The sequence below is a fragment of the Uloborus diversus genome, chromosome 8 (assembly GCF_026930045.1).
Source record: "Uloborus diversus isolate 005 chromosome 8, Udiv.v.3.1, whole genome shotgun sequence".
Lineage (NCBI taxonomy): Eukaryota > Metazoa > Arthropoda > Arachnida > Araneae > Uloboridae > Uloborus > Uloborus diversus.
In genome coordinates, this window is record NC_072738.1 from 100,797,774 (window position 1) to 100,819,666 (window position 21,893).

At 34.5% G+C, this 21,893-nt stretch overlaps 1 protein-coding gene across 1 annotated transcript in view; it reads left to right on the plus strand.

Annotated features, from left to right (window-relative positions):
* Positions 1-4,511: 4,511 nt before the first annotated feature.
* Positions 4,512-21,893, plus strand: part of LOC129227531 (general transcription factor IIE subunit 1-like) — a 51,091-nt gene continuing 33,709 nt past the window's right edge. Inside the window, exons 1-2 of the mRNA XM_054862106.1 lie at positions 4,512-4,735; positions 11,792-12,083. Of these exons, the coding sequence (XP_054718081.1) occupies positions 11,799-12,083 (285 nt within the window). The 5' untranslated portion in view covers positions 4,512-4,735; positions 11,792-11,798. The remainder of the gene's footprint in view (positions 4,736-11,791; positions 12,084-21,893) is intronic.

Below are 21,893 nucleotides of genomic sequence, written 5' to 3' on the forward strand. Positions count from 1 at the left end.
TTTTGCAAATTTAATTTCGAAAAACTATCGGGAGAGGCTCCGTAGAACCTCCTCTCCCCCCAAACGTCAAATATATATCGAAATTGTTTTTTTTAAATCAAATTTAAATTTCGAAAAACTGAAGGGAGGTAGTCCCTATCAACCCTTTTTTCTGACTGAATATTATCCTTACGCTTAGGGTCATATTACTTGTACTAAGGTCGAATAACATAACTTCCTGCGACACTAGAAACTAAAAAAATCTTCTCTCTCTCTCTCTCTCTCTCTCTCTCTATCTGCATTTTGAAACAGTTAAAGGGCCGCCAAATGCGTACCAACCCCCCCCCCTAGTTTTTTGAACAAACGACGGCCCTGCGCACACTTTCAAATGCTATGGAGCAACCTTTAAGAACGACAGTCCTTTCAATAAAACCCTAATGAACCCCCTTGTAGACACCCCTTCGAATACTAGCATTTCCCTTACAGCAACCCTAACATTGAACTCGTTTTCGGAAAAAAAAAGGGAAAAGAGAGAAGGTTTCTAACTGCAGTTTGTGGTACGGTATACATCCTTTTTTAACCAAAAAAAAAAATGTTCATAATGACATTTTTAGTACAAAACGAATTTTTAATCAATCTCACTTTACAGTTTATTAAAAAAGCGAAAATTCAACTTGACAGAAACACTTAAAGCAAGATGGATATATGTCGGTGGGGGGGGGGGGGGGGGGTGGCAACTTGAAATTTTGCCAAACCTCCGAAAATTCCTAGATCCGGCACTGTCCGTAGTTGAACGTTTCATATGTTCAAGTAATTTCATATCGCTCTGTAGTTGCATGTAAATATATATATTTTTTAATCTCATAATTTTAATCACTTTCACAAATTCCAAAACTGTAATACGCTTGCAATTACCTATAAGACGTTTGTTTTCCCACTAATGAGCTATTGCTGTGAGGTACTGAGCACAACATCAAAACATGTCCTGAACAGAGTTGAAACTATACATAACCAAGCACTCCGCCTAATAACAGGAACCGTGAAATCAACACCAATGGATGCATTGTTTTTATTTACTAATTTCAGATCAATAAAATCATACATAGAGGAGAAAACTCAACTTTTATTTGAAAAAATGCAAAGAATACCATTTAGAAACGAATGGAAACCGGAGTTGCACCCGAGATCTCTCAAAACGCAAAAGGGGTTTGTGCAGTTTGCGCTTGAGACAAAACTAACGTATGACATCAATTCTAACCTACAGTCGCTCCCTTTACCAACAAACGCATGCGAATATGAACCAGTGAATTATGATTTAAATTTGATACAGCCTGTTTTAAAGAGTGAGTCCGATCAAATATGCCTCTGCATTCGATGGAGAGGTAAAAGCTATACACCTGGCTCTAGATCAGTTGAAATACCGTGATTTTAAACTTAAGAAATGTGTCGTCCTATCGGATTCTCAAGCGGCTATTGAGGCGATAGCATCGATAAAAAGCTGCAAAGTGCAGGAATTTTCTGAATGTCGCAGTTTCATCAACGATCTGGTGAAGCAGAATATAAAAGTGGTGTTGCAGTGGATCCCTGCACACTGGGGGATTAGAGGAAACGAGCTAGCTGATGCTCTGGCTAAGAGGGGGTCTGCTATTGTTCAACTACCAAATGAGCCAGTCCCATACAATGCAATAAAGTTATATATGAGGAAAAATCAAGAGTTTTTTTTTTTGGCAAGACCTAAAAGCTAGAAGCAACCACAAAGTTTGGTTTATAAACCGTGATTTTGTCCCTTCAGCACCAAGAGCAGAGTCAGTAGCTTTGTTTCGACTTTTAACTGGCCATGACTGTTTACCAAAACATCTTCACCGCTTGAGGATTGCCAAGAGTCCCAATTGTCCCCTTTGCAATTCAAACGAAGAAATGGACATTCGTCACCTGCACACTTGCACCCAGCTTTCCAGACGTAGCCTGTGTGACCGTTATTGGGAAGCAAGAGAGCGTATCGGCAGCTAAATATTTCACTCTATTGTTCCTGTATTGTTCCATGTTCTGTGTGTGTTTGTTTTTGCTATTTTGTTCTTTGTAACCTTTTCTTGCTGCCAGCCATTAGAAATAAAAAAAATAAAAAAAATTCCAAAACCATTCCAAGCTTTACTCAAATTACACTATATCTTAACGTTATTTAATAGATGCTTGAAATATTTTTATGCTGCCAGACAAAATTTTACGTAATCTTATGTTATTCTGTATTTTTATAACGTATATCACTTTTTTTTTTTATCTTATTGATACTTATATACATATGATAATCCATAAAGCAGATTTGCAAGACATTGCCTAATTAGGTCTGGTTGCAATAATACATAAATATCAAAATGTGTTATTACTTAACTATATAACATTTTTGGGAGGGGGGGGGACATCATTGAAATTTTTCAAAAACTACGCTTTCGGAGATTCAATTTCGAAAAATTGCCGGTCCTCTACAAGTTACTTATGAATCATGGATTGCCTACATTCGCAATTTTAAGAGTTCAATTTTGAAAAAAATTTGGGAGTAGACCCCAGAATCTCCTTAGCCCCAAACCTTACCAAAAATAGTCTAGATTGCGGTTTTAAGTCTACAAATTCGAAAAATTTCCCGGGATGGGCCTTTATTCTCTTTTTCCCTTAAGATCACCAAAGAAAAATCCATAGCAGCAACTTTAGAACTACATTTTCAAAGTTTCCAGGAGAGTACTCAAAATCTCTTTTCTCTCTACCACTACTAAAGATAATTAGAATGCATTTTTAAGACTACAAATTAGAAAAATTTCCTGGCTTATGCTCTCGAATCTCTCCGCGTAACGTCGCGAAAATATCGTATTGAAAACCGTGTTTTTAGCTCTAAAATTACAGAAAAATTCGACGGAGATCCCCTAACTTCCCTCTTAACATAATTAGAGATAATATCTGCGTTTTTAAGTATTCAGTTTTGAGAAACAGGCAGGGGGAGGGGGCGTCCTCCGACCCCTTAATATTACGAAAGACAGTTAGAATGCATTTCTAAGATTACAAGTTAGGAAAAATTTCTGGGATGAGCCCTCAGATCTCTACTCTTTCTAATATCATCAGAGATCGTCTAAAACGGCATTCTTAAAGCTACAATTTTGAAAAATAGACAGTGGAGAGCCACCGAACCTCTCCTTTCCTAACATTACCAATGATCCTCTAAAATGTGTTTTTAAGACTACAAATTCGAAAATTTTCCGGGGGAGAACCCCCGGTCCTCTTTCTTTCGGAGTTAATATTGCACTTTCAATGACTTTTATACAGTCAATATTTATATTTATTAACGGCTTCCTCTTAAACTAAAAGCTGAAACTGTTCTTTCAGCTGTTTTGTAATATTTTTCCCTATATTTAGGATACGCTAGGACCGCCAGCTCCTTACACCTCTTACTTTTTTGATTTCGCGATGGATCTCTCTCTTTCTCTCTCTCTCTCTATATATATATACATATATAAACTATACAGTCGCCTCAGAGCAACAGTTAGACATCTAATTACAGGAGCAACACTTAATAAAATATTCTCTAGCTGCTTTGAGGCGACGATTATACGCACGTTTGTTAAGAAAAGAGAAAATTGTTGGGAATGATGTTAAACTTGTGTTCCCTAGTGAAAATTCTTCAAAAAATGCTCTGGCGCCCCTGTGCCAATTAATTTCCCTTCCCTAATACCCGAAAAAGAAGCAAACGTTATCAAGCCAGGGGCAGATACAGGAGATCATTAACCCTCCAAAGCCGTGAACAGTATTTTACCAGCCAGTAACATAGCCTTATGCCCCCTAAAAAAGTAGCTTTCAGGGCAACCCCCAACACCTCCTTTTTTTTTGTTAAAACAGCTAGGGCCTTATTATAGCACAGGCCAACTAGGCCTGGGCCTGGGGCCCCATCTTCCTAAGGGACCTCAAGAATTATGCATAATAATTAAAAGTAATAATAATAATTTATTAATCGCGAAAAAGTTCCCGCTATAGAGTATTCAGGGGGCCTTTAAATTATTGTGGGCCTGTTCTAAGGCCTCACTTTTAGTTTAGTCGGGCCTTGAAAGCAGCTATATAAAAAGAGGGGGCGCCATAGTTCGCCTTGCACGCGGGCGCTCAGATGCCTAGCGGCGAGTCTGTGTCGCTGCAGAGCACTTGATCAATTTTGCTCCAAAATGGCGGCAATTTTGCTTGTATTTTGATGTTTTTTTTCCTGTTACACTCCCCTACCCCCTGTAAAACTTGACGGGCCTGGAGAAAACATTCAAAAAGCGAAGCGTTGAAATATTTGCTTCGACCAATAAGAGGGAGTCACCGCGTTGACGTCATTCTTCTGCACAGGCTCATTAATTCCGTTGAGGACGGATTCGTGACAGCACTTACTTCGGTCCGTAATGTATTTTTTTAAGACGCTCTGAACATTTATTCTTGTTTAGTGGCAGTAGCAATGATGAAAGTTTGGCGAAGTTTGGCTGTGTTGCAATTTTATTTGGCAAAAATCAAAATTATGCTTACTTAAAATATAGAAATAGCAGCCTGCTTGTTAGTTGTTTATATTGTGAATCGTTTATATTTAGTGTCATGTTAACAAATTCAGGATTATTATCTCAAAACATGCAAACGTTTATGATTCGATTTATTTTTCCTCAATCAAAAGGAGATTCATAACATGAGCTGAAATTCTTCAAGAATATTTTACTATAAATCACAATTTCTGTTTTTATAATTTACGGTACGAATTGCTTTCGACTAGTCTTATTAATAATATCATTGCACTGTGTTTTTTTATGCTTATTGTTTCTGATGCAAGAAAGTTTTTATCAAACTAAAATCATTTAGAAGAACAGTATGAAGTTGAAAGCACTGTTTTTGCTCTGTCTGTGTAAAACAAAAGCAGAATTGGTCACCTAGGTCTTGCATGAACTTGAGTTACCATGAAATGTTCCTGTGCTAAGATTAAAAATGTATATCTGCAACGCAAGATTGATTTGCTGGTTTATAGCTTTAAAAAAAAGAATAATGCAGGGGTGCACTTCCCCCCCTAAGAGCAAGTTCGCACCTGCCTAAAAATCGTAAACCCCCTCCCCACAGAAGCAAGAGCGCCGCCCCCCCAAAAGGGAATAGATATAGATATTAATATAAATGTATATAAATAGGGTAAAATACCCCTTAAAACAACCACCCCTAAAAACTTCAATGGCGCAGTCTGCACCACAACCCCAACCTCCTAGGTGAGCACCCCTGAATAATCACGCTGTATTGAAATATATTTAATAGTTAAGTAAAATTTACTGTAATTCTTTTTACCATGTTCAATTTTATTTGAAAAAGGTAAATTAGAAAGGAGTATAATACATATCTAATCAAATAACGAGAATTGAATTGCTTGAAAAGTAAAAGAATCACTTCTTTTAATCTTCTAGCTAGCTATTTCTTCAGATGGATTCCTTGTAACCCCTAAGTTAGTGCATGCAGTTTTCCTGCAAGTTTGCGTTTTTACATTTTTCGTAAGTGACTTACTGATCTTCCCAAAGTTAGTGTAGAAGTTTTCCCTCTCCCTTTGAACTGAGCTGATTCAGTTGCTTTTAATGTGCTACTTTTACTTTTACACACAAATTTGTTGTTTTATAAAAATGGTGGTTTTATTAATCTTGATCTTCATATACAATTTTTTTTTTCACCGAATATCATTTGTACAGCTCTTGAAACAATTTCAAAGGCCTATTGTTCTTTTTTAATCCTCAAAAAGTCATAAATATCATTTATTGTATGAAAAGAAATTGGTGTGTGTGGGGGGGGGGGTATGTGTATGTGTGTGTTATGTCTTTGTGTCTGTGTGCAGGCATGAGTGTGTAGGTAGTTGTGTATGTGAGTGTGTAGGTGTATGTATGTGTGTATTTGTATGGGTCTATGTATGTGTGTGTGTAGGTGTATATATGTATGTGTGTGTAGGTGTATATATATGTATGTATGTGTAGGTGCGTGTAAGTGTATGATATGGACGCAACCTGGAGACTTTTTGCTAGAGGAGCAGCATCGTCAGGCAGCTGGTCGACAGTGGTGCTGCAGAGGGAGGCGGGGAGAATCAAATGAGAACAATAAGCAATGTGATTGCTAAAAAAAAAAAAAAACAGATTTTAAAAATGTTTACCAAATAAAAAGGTTGAAGTTAATTTTTTTAAAAACTTGTACATATAAACTGTTAATCATATACATTTTTATTTAATTTTACAAGAAAGTGGCAAATATGTAAAAATGGCTTGCCGTCAAATTTTAAGACACCATCTTTATGCATTAAAGTGTTATTAGTAACTTATTTTTTAAAAATCTGATATAATAAGTTCTTAAAAAATGAGTTTAATCAAAAAAAAAAAAAAAAAAAACATTGCAAATTAAATTTATTTTTCCTTTGTTTAACTTTCATTTTATTTTTATTTTGTATATTAACACTGCCCAATTTATTTTCCCATAATTGGTACACACTATAAATAGTGTTGCAACCTACGTTGAATTTGATTGGTTTCACCTTGCACTATGAAAGTTTTTAATGAAGTAATGCTATGATTTTGTATAATTAGATAAAATATGACTTTCAAGTAAGTGATAGTTATAAATGTAAATTAATTAATGACTGACATTTTTAAAGCCAGGGTTCGTACGGGTCATGGAAATCCTGGAAAGTCATGGAAAAAATTTAGCGAATTTCAGACCTGGAAAAGTCATGGAAAATTGAAATTTTCGTTCACAGTCATGGAAAATTATTTAAAGTCATGAAAAAATGTCGGGGGCAAAGAAAAAGTAACAGTTGCTGTAAGAGCATCAGAAATATTGAGTGATTTAACAGTTTACATATTAAAACTGGAAAATTGAATGATCCCAAAAACAATTCTGAATTTTGAAATCTCATTACATCTGCTTCTGTAGCAGCCGCTTGTCTTTTTTTGCAATGTGATTTTACTGCTTGGACATCACTCATTTTGCCACGCCACTTAAAAAAATGCAATTCAATTGCATCCGAGTTTGTTTCCATCACTCGTAAAAACTTGATTACTAAATTTATCAGATTTTATCTCAATTTGTTTAAAGTTTTAGAAAATGAAGATCTTTAGTCAGGTGATAAAACACAGAAATAGGGGAATTCTAATACTCTAAAATAGTACTGCCTATCATACGGCCCACAGAATTAATCCATGCTACCCACTGCTACGTTCAATGTCGGGAATCAAACCCTATGTTCAGGAATTTCTGAACCTACTAATTTATATGCATTTGAAAATGTGCAAATAATTAAATAAGTACATTTGAATCAGAAGATTTATTCGCTACTGAATGTTTTTCTTTCTTTTTTACTTTCTTCTGCATCTAATATATAGAAGAAAGTATTAGATTCATGCAAATTTTCAAATTTTGAGGGATTCGAACGTTTTGAGGTGTACTGAGTCCATTTCGACTATTTTTGGAAAATGTCTGTCTGTCTGTGTGTATGTGTGTGTGTGTATGTGTGTCACGTCTATGTGTGACCAGTTTTTTGTGGCCGCTCTACAGCAAAAACTACCGCATGAAATCGAACGAAATTCGGTACACATATGTGCCGCTATGTGAACTTGTGCCCATTGGTTTTTGGCGCGAATTCCTCCAAGAGAAGTGGAGCAATGGGACGTTTTTTGAGTTGCCCGTGCTTGCTATTCCTTAGGAAGTAACTGGTGGAATCAAACAAAATTTGGTCCATATGTTGCCATTAGCAGGAACAGGTGCTGATTCAATTTTGGTGTCAATAACTCAAACGGGGGTTGAGCTATAGAACGTTTTTTGTCGTCAATTGTGACTGCTGTATCTCAAGAAATAATGAACAGAATGAAAGAAAAATTTATCGGCAAGTAGCCCTTAGTGGGTATAAGAGCTGATTTTATTTTGGTGTCAACAGCTAAAAAGGGGGGTAGCGCAATCACCCGTTCTTTTTTTCCATTGTGAGTGCCCTATCTCAAGAAGTAATGCTATGTTGTGGTTGAAATTTGGAATATATGTGAATCCATATGCAAACAGGCTTCAGTTCAATTTTGACGCCAATCGCTCCAAGAGGTGTTGATTTTTTATTTTATTTTTTTTTTTTGCGAATAAAAATAGCTTTATTAATGCAACAATAAGAAAGATTAATCGTAATAGATTGTCGTCTGCGTATTTCTCGTGATTTTAACTGTATGGAAATGATAGGAAATATTATCTCAATAATTTCAAATTTTTAACTGTTGCCATCTTATATTTGTTAACAAATAAAATATTTGTAATTAATTCAAGCAAGGCTTTTAAAATAACTTTCAATTTTCGCTCTTTACTTTGCTTTTGCAATAATTCAGACGTTGGGATGGTCGTCACATTTTTGCATGTGTAATTTTGTTTTTGTTGGGAATATTGCTTCCTCATCAAGCATGGGAAGGGATCAGAAAAAAAAAAAAAAAAAATATGTATAAGAAAGTTTCGTGATGGCCACAACATACTAGTTTTAAATATAAATATCTGGTTTAGAAACATGAATTTACTAATGAATGGCTTTTCTTCAATCAACCAAAGTACTGTCAAGCTATGTGTATGCTTAAATGCACTGCTGATGCTAAAAGGCAACCTTTGAAGCAAATTTATTGAAACTTAGTAATGACTCATTCAACTTTTGTCCCATTCATTATCATTTTACCTGTTTATAAAGATTATTAGACATTTAAGCACCGTTATATTTCATTCACTGTAGTCAGGGGTAGAAGTAGTCCTATATTTCCTATATTTTCAAAAAAAGCATCAAAAGTGTCCTATATTTCCTATATTTTTGAAATTGTCTTATGTTTCCTATATTCTTATAGTTTGTTATAAAAATTTGAAAAGCCTTTTGGTCACTTGATTCGCACTTTCGTTCACAACTTGACAATTCAAGACTGCTTAAAAACAAGATGCTTGTTTATAAAATTTTTTTTTTTTTTTTTGGATTCTCTGCCAGCACCTGGCAGACTCTCTTTAAATTTTGTAGAGTATTTTTGACAAAATTTTCAATTTGTTTTAAGAGAAAGCTTCAATGATCTACATTTTATGACAAGCTCTCCAAACTATTGATGAAGCACTTGGCCATTGAATTTTCACTAACAACAATATGTGGGAAGATTCAGCCCATATTAATGTTAAAAAAAAGGTCTATTTGAAATATTTTAATGTAGGTAATTATTAGAGACGTACCGAGTAGCACTTTGGCCGAGTACCGAGTACTCGGCCTTTCATTACTCGGCCGAGTACCGAGTTACCGAGTACTCGGCCGAGTTACCAAGTACCAATTATATTTTAAGAACCACCAACACACATTTGATAAAAATTTTGAACTTATTGGAATAGTAGTATAGACCTCCTTGTCCATATAATATAAACAATTAAATTAATATAAACAGATTATATAAACAATTTTGTTTTTGTCAAAAATTTTACAAAAAAATTAGTTTTCAAATTAAAAATAAATAAAAGGTATAATTAATCAAGTTGGAATTAAAACAAATTACAGTAAAATCCCTCTAATGCAGACACTAACAGGACAAATTTTTTTGTCCGCAATAGAGAGGTGTCCGCAGGACAGGGGTTTAATAATGTTATTTGCATTGGAACTGGGGAATTAAAAATTGTCCGCATAAGAGGGTTGTCCTTCAGGAGGGATTTCACTGTATACCAATCAATTATAGTTCTAGTCTGCCAAACATAAATTATTTTTAAAGCAGATGAAACAAATGTGCAGGAACACTGCAGACACATGTTTCTGCCCCCCCCCCCCCTACAAGGAACATCTTTTTCAGTACATAACATGTGAGCTAAATGTAAAGACATTTGACAGAAAAATCCGACTTTTGTCGGATGCCTTTAAATCCACGAGCTCCCATTTTGTGCATTAAAAAAGGAATTATTTATAATGCCAAAACACGTGTCTGCAGGTTCCTGCACTGTGCTTTTAACGTTGTTTTATTTCCTTTTATTTTTTAAGCAAAGGTATTTTTATACTTTTTATAACTAATTTTTGTTTGTGGCAAAAATCCATTTTTAATATAAAAATTCCATATTTTCTATACTCACCTATTTTGCATAATTTTTAATAAATAAGTTTTATTAACTTTAAGGACATTAAAATAAAGATTTATTCCATTAAAGCATTACAAATTTCATTATTCTTAAAATTTAAATTTGACATATAAATTTTAATTGCAAATGATTGCAGAATATAATGCTTGCTCTTTTTTTTTATAAATTTTAGTATCTGTCTTGGACAATATTCAACTTTTTGCAACTACTCGGTATTGGCTGAGTATCAGATCAGAATTTGGCCAAGTACCGAGTACTCGGCAAATTGGCCGAGTAGGCCGAGTACCGAGTAGTTACCGAGTACTCGGTACGTCTCTAGTAATTATGCAAAAGAAAATGAAAAAGATAAATTAACCCTGCCTGGATTCAAAATTTGAACTTCTTAGTAAAATCAGAATTTTACAATATTTGAACGCTATATTTTTATCAGAATTTGTTATTAAAAAAAAGCTTTTCAGAAATTTTAAAAAAGAAATAAAATTTTGACAGGATCCTTCCATTGATACATCACCATCTTGTTAAAAATTTTGAGGAATGGGGATTGGATGTAAATTAATTCATTTTGGAAAAATACTTCGTAGTGATAAAAATTGATCAGCTTTCTAGATGTAAATACTTAGGTTTTTTAGTATTAGAAAGTCGTTAGCACCTTTCATAAGATGTAGCATCAGTTGAAAGAGGTTTTTCTTGCAAACAAAAAGATACTGGCATAAGAAAATACAAAATTCATAAAGAAATGGGAAATTCTTGTAGAGATGCATAACAATTAGAGGCAAAAGAAAAGGTTCATATACCTTCCAAAAAAATTAGTGAAACTTAAAGAAAAAATTAATTTTGCTCAGTCTGATTAATGTAGGCAGTCAATTCATAGAAAATGGCCTTAAACGTAAATACACATATGTGTATAAACTTTTTTTTTTTCTGAAGCTATTCATTCAAGAACTGCAGACTCATTCTAAGGAAAAGTTATAACTTTTATTTGGGTTTTTGAACTGTATGCAGTATGATTAATTGAAATCATTGATAATAATTTATGCAGGAATATCTAGATTACATATAGTATGTATTGTTTATTTTTTCATATCAGTATTCATAAAACATGTCCTATATTTGTCCTATATTTTTCGTGGAAAATCTCCTATGTATTAAAAGTTGACCACTTCAACCCCTGTGTAGTTTTACTTAAAGCCCTTAGTTAGTTTTACTAACTTTACTAAAAGTTATATGATGAAGACAAATAATAGTTTAGTTTTTGGATGTACATTGATAATTTTTCAATCACAAGTAAGTGCTTCGATGAGGTAGAAGCATTCACGTAGACGTTTCGCTAATGTTCATTTCCAAAAAATATCCAGTTTGAAATTAAATAGTACTATTCTCTTCATGTAATAAGGTCATGAAATTTTTTTATGAAGTCATGAAAAAGTCTTAGAAAAGTCATGGAATTTTTTCATCCGAATAGAGTATGAACCCTGTAAAGCCTTTAAAAAAAGTTCTAATTTAAATTTAAAAAATCTGACTAAAAAAAAGAAAATCAAGGAATCACATTTTTTGCACCCTGATTTTAGATTTAAAATTTTTATGTGATCAATCATTTCTTTTATTTTTTTTTTTTTGATTTTGGTGGCTTGACTGAAGTTTTCTAATCTTTGTTGTTTTAATTGTGATGTATCTAAAACTTTTGTAGGTTTGAAATGTCTACAGTTGTTTCGGAAGTTCCAACAGCTCTGAAAAGGCTGGTGCGGTTAGTAATGAGAGGATTCTACAATGTTGAACATGTGATAGTGATGGATATGTTGATTAGAAATCCTTGTGTGAAGGAGGATGATTTAGTCGAGCTTTTGAAATTCGAGAGAAAGCAGCTTCGCTCTGTGGTTGCTCAGCTGAAAAATGATCGATTTGTGAAAGTAAGATTAAGAATGGAAACTGGTGCTGATGGTAAAGCAACTAGGCAGAACTATTACTATATTAACTATAAAGTAAGAAAAAGTTTATTTACTTGATGAAACATCTAATAATCTTTATCTAAAGTTACTTGTTTGCCAAGGCCGTAGCCAGGATTTTGTTTCGGGGAGGGGGGGGGTCGAAAATTTTCGACAAAAAGTCATCTGTTGCTATGATTTTTGAAGCATATTGCGCATTGGTAGAGGTATGGCAGTAGGGTGGTGGTGGAATGGGGGGGGGGGGGGGCAATGCAGCAAAATTAAGAATTTTTTGGAAGAAGACATGGGAGAGGGTAAACGGTATTATTGGTTGTTTTTTGGAATTTTTTCTTTTGAACAGTAATTTTACTGAATTAACAAGAGTTAAAGTTATTTTATCAAAATGTGAGCAAATGTTTTCTCAGATAGTTTAAATTTATTACTATAGCAGGGGTCGATCCAGCGCGAAATTGGGGCCCTTTGCGGCCCCTTCACAAAATTCCGCATGGCGAAAGCGGCCCCTTTCACAAAATTCTGCGTCGCAAAAGCGGCCCCATTCACGAAATTCCCCATCGCAAAATCGGCCCCATTCACAAAATTCCGCGTAGTAAAAGCAGCCCCTTCACAAAAATTTATAAAAAGGCAGCCTTTTCACAATATTTTTTAACCGCAAATGTGTACGCATCTACACGGAAGCCTACCCCTCTTCCACCTTCCCCCATCTTATCTTTTTTGCCTACTGCGTGAGGTGTTTTTGCTTGAGAGTGTCAGAGGTGGGGGGGGGGGACGAGGGAGGGACGCTTGTGATTGGTGGCTAGCGAAAATCCAAGAAAAATAATGAGCACGTGATAAAGAATTGATTCGATGATTTTCTGCTGTTCCACGGTGCGAAATGAAGACTAACTCATTTCACGCCACGGCAAATTAATCGCCTATATTCTGTTGGTTTGATTTGCTTCAATGACCAAATACTTCTGAATTAAATATTCCTTTGAATCATTGTAACTTTCAATTGTGTCTTAGTTGCACGCATCCTTCCTTTATCCATATTATTTTGCCAAATTATGCACTTTTAATTCTCAAAAGTAGTTGCAAATTAAAACCTTGCCAGTTGCAGATCTTTTAGTTTTTTCCTCTTTTTTTTTTTTTTTAATTTTTTTAAAAATTTTCTCTTGTTTTTTCAATTTGTTCCTATTTCCTTCAGTTTATTTTGAAAAACTTTAAGGTTCATAGTTGGGGGGTTATCTTACGGAACGGACGAGCAAAATTTCTGAAAATTATTCCCGAACGAAGGTTAAAAAGAACACTCGAAAATCTTATATTTTCCTTTTTTAATCAATTGCATAGAAATTCGCATTGAATACTGGCGCATGCTGGTGCAAATCGTATTATATGGCAATTAATTAAATCCTGTTAGAGTAAGAGTGACTACGCGGGAAACGCCGAACAACCGATTGGCGAAATTCCCTGTAGTTTGTAGTTGATACTGTCCGTTCTCGAAAGCTCACTTGACACGATTGCATTTAAGGAAAAAAAAAAGGTGTGATTAGGCCAGGGGTACCCACTTTTTCTCATATTCTTTAGTTTAAAGCAGCGTTTCTTGATCTTTTTTTGAATCTCGGACCGGTAGAACTTCGTCAAAAAATTTCACGGACCGGTAGAAATTTTAATTTTTTTTTTCACTAAAATAAACTAATCTGTGTTGTCCTTTTTTTTTTAAACAAATGCCAGAAAGAAAACCCTTCTACTTAAAATAAACTTACAAAAGTTAATTGTAAGATTTTTTTTTAATAACTTACACACTTTGAATGTAAAAAGAAGCGCAGCTAATTTGTGTAAATTTTCATAAGCGAATAAATCTTATAGAGAAACCAAAAAACGTATGCAAAGTAATGGATATATTAATGCATAAAAAATCGTATAAAATTAGGAATAAAATTAAAATAAGGAAATTTTATTTTATTGAAAATGGGTATAATTCTTCGAAGACCGGTCAAATTTTTTCGCGGACCGGTGCCTGCGGAAATTTGCTGGTTTAAAATGCATTATTCATTTTTTCTTTCCTGCTATTTTTCTTGTAGACTGTACGCGTAAGAGCAAAATATAACTTCCAAAGTCACGCTAGTTTGAGCGTACAGCATAAACCAAAAGAATAACGGTATTATTTTTTTGTAGTTTAATTCCTAAATTCCTTCTTTTATTGATAAAATACAATACCAGCTGAAAAATATCGTCGGTCATTCTATTTAATCTTGCTGTCTTCTTAAAATAAATATGAAACTTCCAGATGAGCAATTTCGCAATTTTTAACGCATGTCCGCTAATGGTGAGCAACGGGAACAGCGCGTAAAGGAAGTTTTATTGAGTGGGATTTTATTAAAAAGTGGCGGGAATCGCGTAATCTGCAGACGATAAATTAAAAAATTGTGGTAATTGTATATTATTCCAGTTCGTTTTCTTTCTCGGTATTAATTTTTCTTTTGTAACAGAGCGTCTGCGATCCAGGAGCGCAGACGATATTTTTCGTAATTAGCTTGTTTGCGCCTTCGCGTGTTTAAGAGGACATTTTTTAGGCGCATCAAAGAATAAATTGATATTCTATTCGATTATAATTTGTGTAGGAGCGGATAAGGGATAATTTTAGCGGATAATGGAGCGCTGGAGATAGCCGCAATAATCTCAGTTTGGAGAGATTGCTTGTTCGTTGAAAATTATTCTTCAAGAAATTAAAATATGAAACGAGGACGTCCTGCAACGGGAGGTACCTCCCGAAATTGTGCGTATTATGTTAAAAAATTTCGCTCTTCGAACGTTGGGTCCCAAAATATTGTGAATTTCTTCAAGTCAGCAATTAACAACCCCGATAAAATCGCTACCACCACTTCATCATGCAGTAACAGTAACGCAAATGTTCCCGTTTTTGGAGGGCTCGGGAAATGCGGTAAAAGATAGTACATCAAATGACAGTGAGGCAGTTCGCGAAAGTATAACGATTTTTGAGCAGAAAATACTGGAAGTGAATCTGGAGCAACTTCAACTGATGATGATATTGAGATTGAGCCATCAAATAATGATTCAAGCATTGTATTTGAGAGTACAAATGGAAATAAGAAGCATGCAATAAATAAAAAGTACATTGCAAATTATGAAAAGGTGTATAGCTGGCTTTACTATAGTTATTCAGCTAAGGGTTTTTTGTGCAAAATATGTTCATCTTTCATGAATGTTAGTGATTTGAACAAACCTTGAGTAAATATTGGAGTTGATATCAAGAAAAGCTGTCCCCCTATAGAGTTTTAAAAAAACATGAGTGCAGCAAAAATCACAGAGAGGCTGTCAATATACAAAAATAAAGTGCAAAAGAAGGAATTCTCAAAAAAATCTGAAAATGAAGAGATTGGAAATGAAGCAAAAAAAAAAAAAAAAACAGAAAATTGATTGGTAAGTTTATTCAAATTTTGTACTTATAATCATGAAGCAATGGGCCATTTTTGAGAATTTTGAATTTCTAGTTAGATTTTTGGGGGTAAATTTAGATGACAATGAAATGAAAAAACATTTGCTAACTTATGGTAAGAATGCCACGTATTTATCCCACATTTCAGTTCAAAACATTTATCTTTGAAAATACCAAAATTCTGTTGTTTTCAGGAAAATCCTAAATTTTACTTTGATTACGCAATATATATTTAGTATTAATTTGTGTTGAGTTTCGAAATCCAATTCTAAAATAACTTTACTAAAAATAAAATTCTTTTATATGCTGTTTTTATATTTTTATTTCTTTCGAAGATCTTGATTTCCTTACATGCGCCATGGTAAATGAATTTTTCGCATTTTTGATGTTGACTGTACCTTGTTAAGTGGCAAACAAATAAAATTTCTTTATATATTTATTAAAATCATTAAATTGCAAAGTTTTAAACAAAATACCTACTCTGTAAGAACGTCAAATGTCAAAAAATTAAACGCTGAATGCTGGTGCAGTATTATTTTGGGTTTTAATTACTTTTAAGTTTTTCAAACACATACATTCTTCTGTGTTAAGAAATATGTGATATCTTTGAGTCTGTTCATATTCTATTTATTGGGAGTTATCATTATGTTCAGCAGCATGTGCAATTTTCATTGATCTAAAAGTATTTGATAGGGGCAAACAATAAATCTGTTGTGAGACTTTCACCTTAAGAAAGTGTGCCTTGCATATGTATATTTGTAAAAAACAATAAATGTAATGTGTGTCAAATTACGAATAAAATGTTAAGGGTCTTACTTCCTCCCTCCCCCAGCGCATTTTCTCTAGACAGCTTTCAGGTATTCTTCAAGAACTTGCAATCACCCCTGAAACCTGTCTAGGGCTTTTCTATAACGATACGACAGCTAAAAATGCTTTTGTATAATCTTTTCCAAGAAAAAAATCACAAGAAGTTATTTTTTACAAAAATAAAGAAAATTCACAAAAATATTTTGCTTTTTTACAAAAATAAAGAAAATTCACAAAAATATTTTGCTTTTTCACAAAATGGGGACCCAAAAAATAAAAGCTGGATCGACCCCTGTATAGTTAGAAAGTCGCCCGTCATGGTATGACGGGTGAAAATTTGTTTTACATTTGAATGCAGCAATTGCCTGTTTGGTGATATTTTGGTTGTTCAACCCTAACTCCAGTGGATTACTAGTAGATAGCGGTCATTGTTAGCCATTTCTATGCTTCTTCATTCTCCTAAAATGACAATCTTACCAGTAAAACTGTTAAGTTGCCAGATCAAGTTCAGCCTTGTAACAATGTAGCATTTTCCTGCATGTTAAACATTACCAAAACATATTATCAAATTATCATGCCGTGGCACGAGTTTTATTGTTGAAGCAATTTGGTTACTCGATCATCGGCTATTATTTATATGAAGATATCATTTTAATAATGTATAAATTTAGTAATGTACAAGTTTTGTTGGTTCAGAAAAAGATGTGTGGTGGTCGCAATTTCAAAAGATACCAATGACATTAAGGACCTTTAATTGGCCCTCAAGTTGGACATGAAAAAGCAATATTTGCCACTAATCACTTCTCATGAGCTCTGAGGGTCAGGAGTGCCCAAATAACTGTTTGTAAGGGAGGAGCAGATCTAAGAGTATTTTTAATAATTTGAAATACAAGCCAAACTGCCTCTGGGTTCAGTATCTTATTTTAGACGCAATTTCAAAAGACTTTTTTTAAGGCAATTCAGGATACATTTGGTAGTAACTCAGTGGAAAGGATTTCGTTTGCAGACACTTCCCTGAAAATTTTTGAAGTCTTAAAAATGCATTTGTTACTGTTCCCTCAAAATTTTGTTATTGAAGTTGTAAAACTGCAATTTTGGGTTACATGTTGACATGTTAGAAGAGGAAGTCGTTGCTCTAACTCGGAAATTGTTTTTTAAAGTTCTAAGACTTATACTTGAAGACGCTGGGAGTTTTCAAATTGGGAGAAAGTTCGTGAGTTCTCAAATTTTTGACAATAAGATTTTAAAAATGCCACTACAAATTTTCTTTGGGTGAGTTAACGGGAAGGAAGTTTTAACTTATTAAAAGCATTTTAAAGTTTTCTTTGACAACTTTAGACAAGGAAAAGAGGTTCCCCAGGGAAAACTGTTTGCAATCTAAGTCCAAGAAATATGATTTTCTATTTTGTTTGGTACAACAGCATTAGGAGCGGGTAAGTGGCTGCTGTCCTCCCGTAAGTTTTTGAAATCAAAATTCGGAAAATGCAATTTAAAGTTACCTTTAGTGATATTAGAGAGGATAGCAGGGATCAGGGACTCTTGCTCGAAAAGTTTCAAAAATTAAGGGCCTAAAAATGCAATTTTGAACTCTTTTTGGTTTTGTCAAACAGGTTAAAACTTTCTTTTGGATCACCAGTAAGTGTTTTTATAGCAACACTTAAACTTGCTGCTCTTTGTCAGAAGTGGCTTCCGCAGCATGATCCAACTCTCAGGGTCATTTCAATGTCGAAAAATGAATGGGAGGTATTAAAATTGAAGACCTCTATTTTATATCACATGTGTCTTAAGAAATACTATGACTTCTCCCTCAGAAAGTTTAAGGATTTATAGTCTTCAAAAAGCAATTTTTACGATATTTGGTAATGTTTGAGGTTGCTCTCCCGTCCATTTTTCGAAACTGCAATTGTTATTATCAATAAAATAAATTTGAGAGCCCGCCAACAATTTTTTTTAAATTATAACTCTAAAAACACAGTTTTGGAAGATTTTCGCCGATGTTAAGGGAAAGAGAGATTCAAGGGCCCAATTACGGAAATTTTCTTAGTTTGTAGTTTCAAAAATGCATTTTAGGCGATATTTGGGTAAGGGGGGGGGGGGGGGCATGAGGTTCAGGGGTGCTCTTCTGGGCCTTTAAAATTAAATCTTTTAAAATGCAATTGTTAATTATGACCTATTATGCTGTGTGTGTGGGAGGGGGGGTCGAGGGTTCTCCCCCAAAATTTTTTGAAATTATGTTTGCAAAAACACAGTTATAGACGATCTATGCTAATTAAAGCTTTTAAAAAGGCAGGTTTGGAAGATCTTCGGTATTGTTAGTGGGACGTGAGGTTTGGTGCCACTTTTCGGTAATTTTCATGGGCGCTCCCCCGGAATTTTTTTTGGAATTGAAGCCTCAAAAACGAAAGTTTAAGATGATCTTTGGTGAAATTGGGGGAGCGGGGGAATAACTTGAATTTATCCGAGTTGATGTTTGAAAAACAAAATTTTTGGCAATTTTTTTTTATGTCATGAAAATTTTTGAAAATTTCGGGAAAGGGGGATCCCTGACCTTGCTTGCCCCTCTGGCTACAGCCTTGTTGTTTGCCTTTGTATCCTCTGACTGCTCAACCAGTGCCCATAGGCGAATTTAGGATAGAGTTCCTTGGGGGGGGGGGGGCAGGTTCTTTTTTTTTGAGCAGCATTAGTTGTAATCAGGACCAGATTCATGGCCCTATTCAGGGCCGGATTTGGAAGTGTGGGGGTCCTGGGGCAACGAAGGAGTGGAGGCCCCTAATCAGGGTTCAAAAAGATCATCATATTTTCGAAAGTATCGTATACATTGATATATATCTGAATATTTTGATATATATGTATATATCCAATATTTTCGACCCGTGAAAGTTGGGATATTTTGTACAATAGATAGAAAACTCAGCATTTTAAAGCATTATAAGAAGTAATTGGGTTGACAAACATCTCGGGGGAAAAATAGACAAGTTAAATTTTTTTAAAGTTATAATTTATAGCTTTTGAAATCATGTAAATTCGAAATAAACATTCTGAAAAGAAAGAAAACAAATCATTCAACAAAGTAGACATTCTGTTAGCTCAAAAGGGAAAGGGAGAGGTTTTTATTCCCTTCAGTCCAAAATGGTCATTTAGACACATTTTCAGCACCCTACCTGCAGCTTTTCTATTTGTATTAAACATACGATGTTTTTTTCTCTTTTCTTTCACCAAAAAAGGACATTTGTAATTCTTTCATTTTCACTTCTAAACTATTCAAAAAATGAAAAAAAGGGGAGGAAAAAATTATGAATATTTGTTGAAAGATATTGGAAGGTGGGTTGTTACTATATAAAGCCCTCCATAACGGGGGATGGGATTGCCCTTTACCCCGCCCCCCCCCATAAATCCGCCCATGTCGGTGCCCACAATCTGGGGGGGGGGAGAGAACAAGCCGGGACCCTTGTCGGTGTACTGATGCAATTCCTCCAGTTATTTGCTGTTTCAAATCAATGTGTGGGGTACATCTAGAAATTTTTTCCCAGACCATACTGGTCATGAAAAAAACATGTTACGTGGGTGTTATGTATCAATTACCAGAATGGAACCTGCATGGTTGGAAGGTAGTTGGTTTACAGCCCATAGCTACCCCTTTTTCCAGGAGAAAAGTCAGCCATGTGACTTTTATAATAGCTTAATTCTACCTAAAGTTGGATATTTGTTGCGCCTATAAAAATTTTCCTTCTGGTGCAAGATGAAATCTACACTGTAGTGAACATTTTCCAATCTACTGTCATCCCGAGCCGAATTTAGCCCCATGCCGCCCATGGGCAGAATTAAAATCTGCGCCCCTCTCCCCCCTTCAAAAGAAGCAAAGAATCAAAAACACGCAAAAAAAAAAAAAAAAAAAAAAAAAATTCCCAAAATTTAAACTGTCAAGCTCATGAAGAAATGATGACTTTTGCATTCAGGGACGCTCTGTTAAGAGGTCACAGAGATCTCTCAAAAAATTCCTTCTTTGGCAAATTTTGCTGACGATTCGGAAAATTTGGAGATAATATTGCAACATAGATTCTTTTTTCAAATTTTCAAAATTGTTTTTAATGATACCTAACGTTCCTTCTCATGAGATGTTATATACGTATCTATAATATGCATGTAATCTCCTGTTTTATCAGTCGGTAAAATTAGAATTTTCCTACTCCCAAAAATTTTAATTCGATGCGCCTCTGTTTATATTACAGTAACCCCTCGTTGTATCGCGCCTCGATACATCGCTCATTCGGATATATTGCTCCTCTCTTCTGTCTCCCAAAATATTAAAACCTGAAAAAAAAACCTTGCTTTAAGCTTTAAACCATTCATGAAAACACATGGTATTAATCAGAAAAGGTTTTTATCGTCTTTATTTTGTCAATGAACAAAACGAAGATGCTCTTATTCTTCCGAATTCGCTGGAACAGCAGCGGCAACTCCAGCCATCTAAATGACTTTAGAGTTGTGTGTCCCTTTTCAATCTAATGAGGAGCTCTTATCTCTTTTTCTCTCATGGGAGAAGCTTGTAGTGACCACCTACAGCTTAAGGTAGCTATGGTCTTTCTCTTCTGCTCTTTCCCTCATCCAGTATTACAATCCACACACTTTGAATTCCTTTCTATTGACTCTCTTGTCAAAGTCTGAAACCTGTACCTTTCAGAACTGATCTACTCGTCTCCCACCATTTTTTGAGGTGTCATGCCTGGTCCAATCTCTTGTCTGAGTCCGAAATTCCTACAACAAACATTTCCAAATGTTTTCATTATTTTACAGAAAATTTTTCAATTGCAAACAAACACTTGATCTAATGTGCGCTGCTCAAAGTGTCGTTGTAACCGGAGTTGCCTCAAAAAAACTGTCGTAAAACCCGGAGTCATTTAACATTAAAACTGTATGGCATAAGTTCGGGACTTAGAAAAAGCGACGTGATATCTGGAGTGTCGTGTAATCTGGGTGTCGCAATAACGAGGTTTGACTGTAATTCAAACAATGATGATTGTCGCGATAACGAGGTTTGACTGTAATTCAAACAATGATGATTGTTGTAGCTGGTTAGAAAGATGAGAAAATGGAAACAATATTAAATATTATATAATAAATATGGAAGAAAGAAATAATTTATAAAGATTGTGTAACAGTTCTTGTGTTTCAGATGGAGGCAATAAGTTTTTTTTTCCTTGTATTGTGAAACATTTCATTGGATTGATTTGCTATTATTATGCAGAAGTTTGGAAACACCTAATTCAAAATATAATCCTGCTTTGGTCACATTATCTCGCGAAAAATTTCCTGATAAAAAATGATTTGAAGAAAGACTTTGTTAGTAAGTAAATTTTCAGATTTATGTTATGAACCAGACTTAAAAGACCTTCAGTATATTATTGTCTTGAGCAAGGAAAATCAAAAGAGACGTGTTACCACTGTGGAAATTTATTATAATGGAGCATGTTTATTTGTTGAATTTTTATAGAACACCAAATCAGAGGTTTATAAATTAAACAATTTAAATCTCTGGTTAATCTTGAAATTCGGAAAGCTACTACCTTGATAGGGTTGTTTGTAAGTGAGAGTAGTTTGCGAGG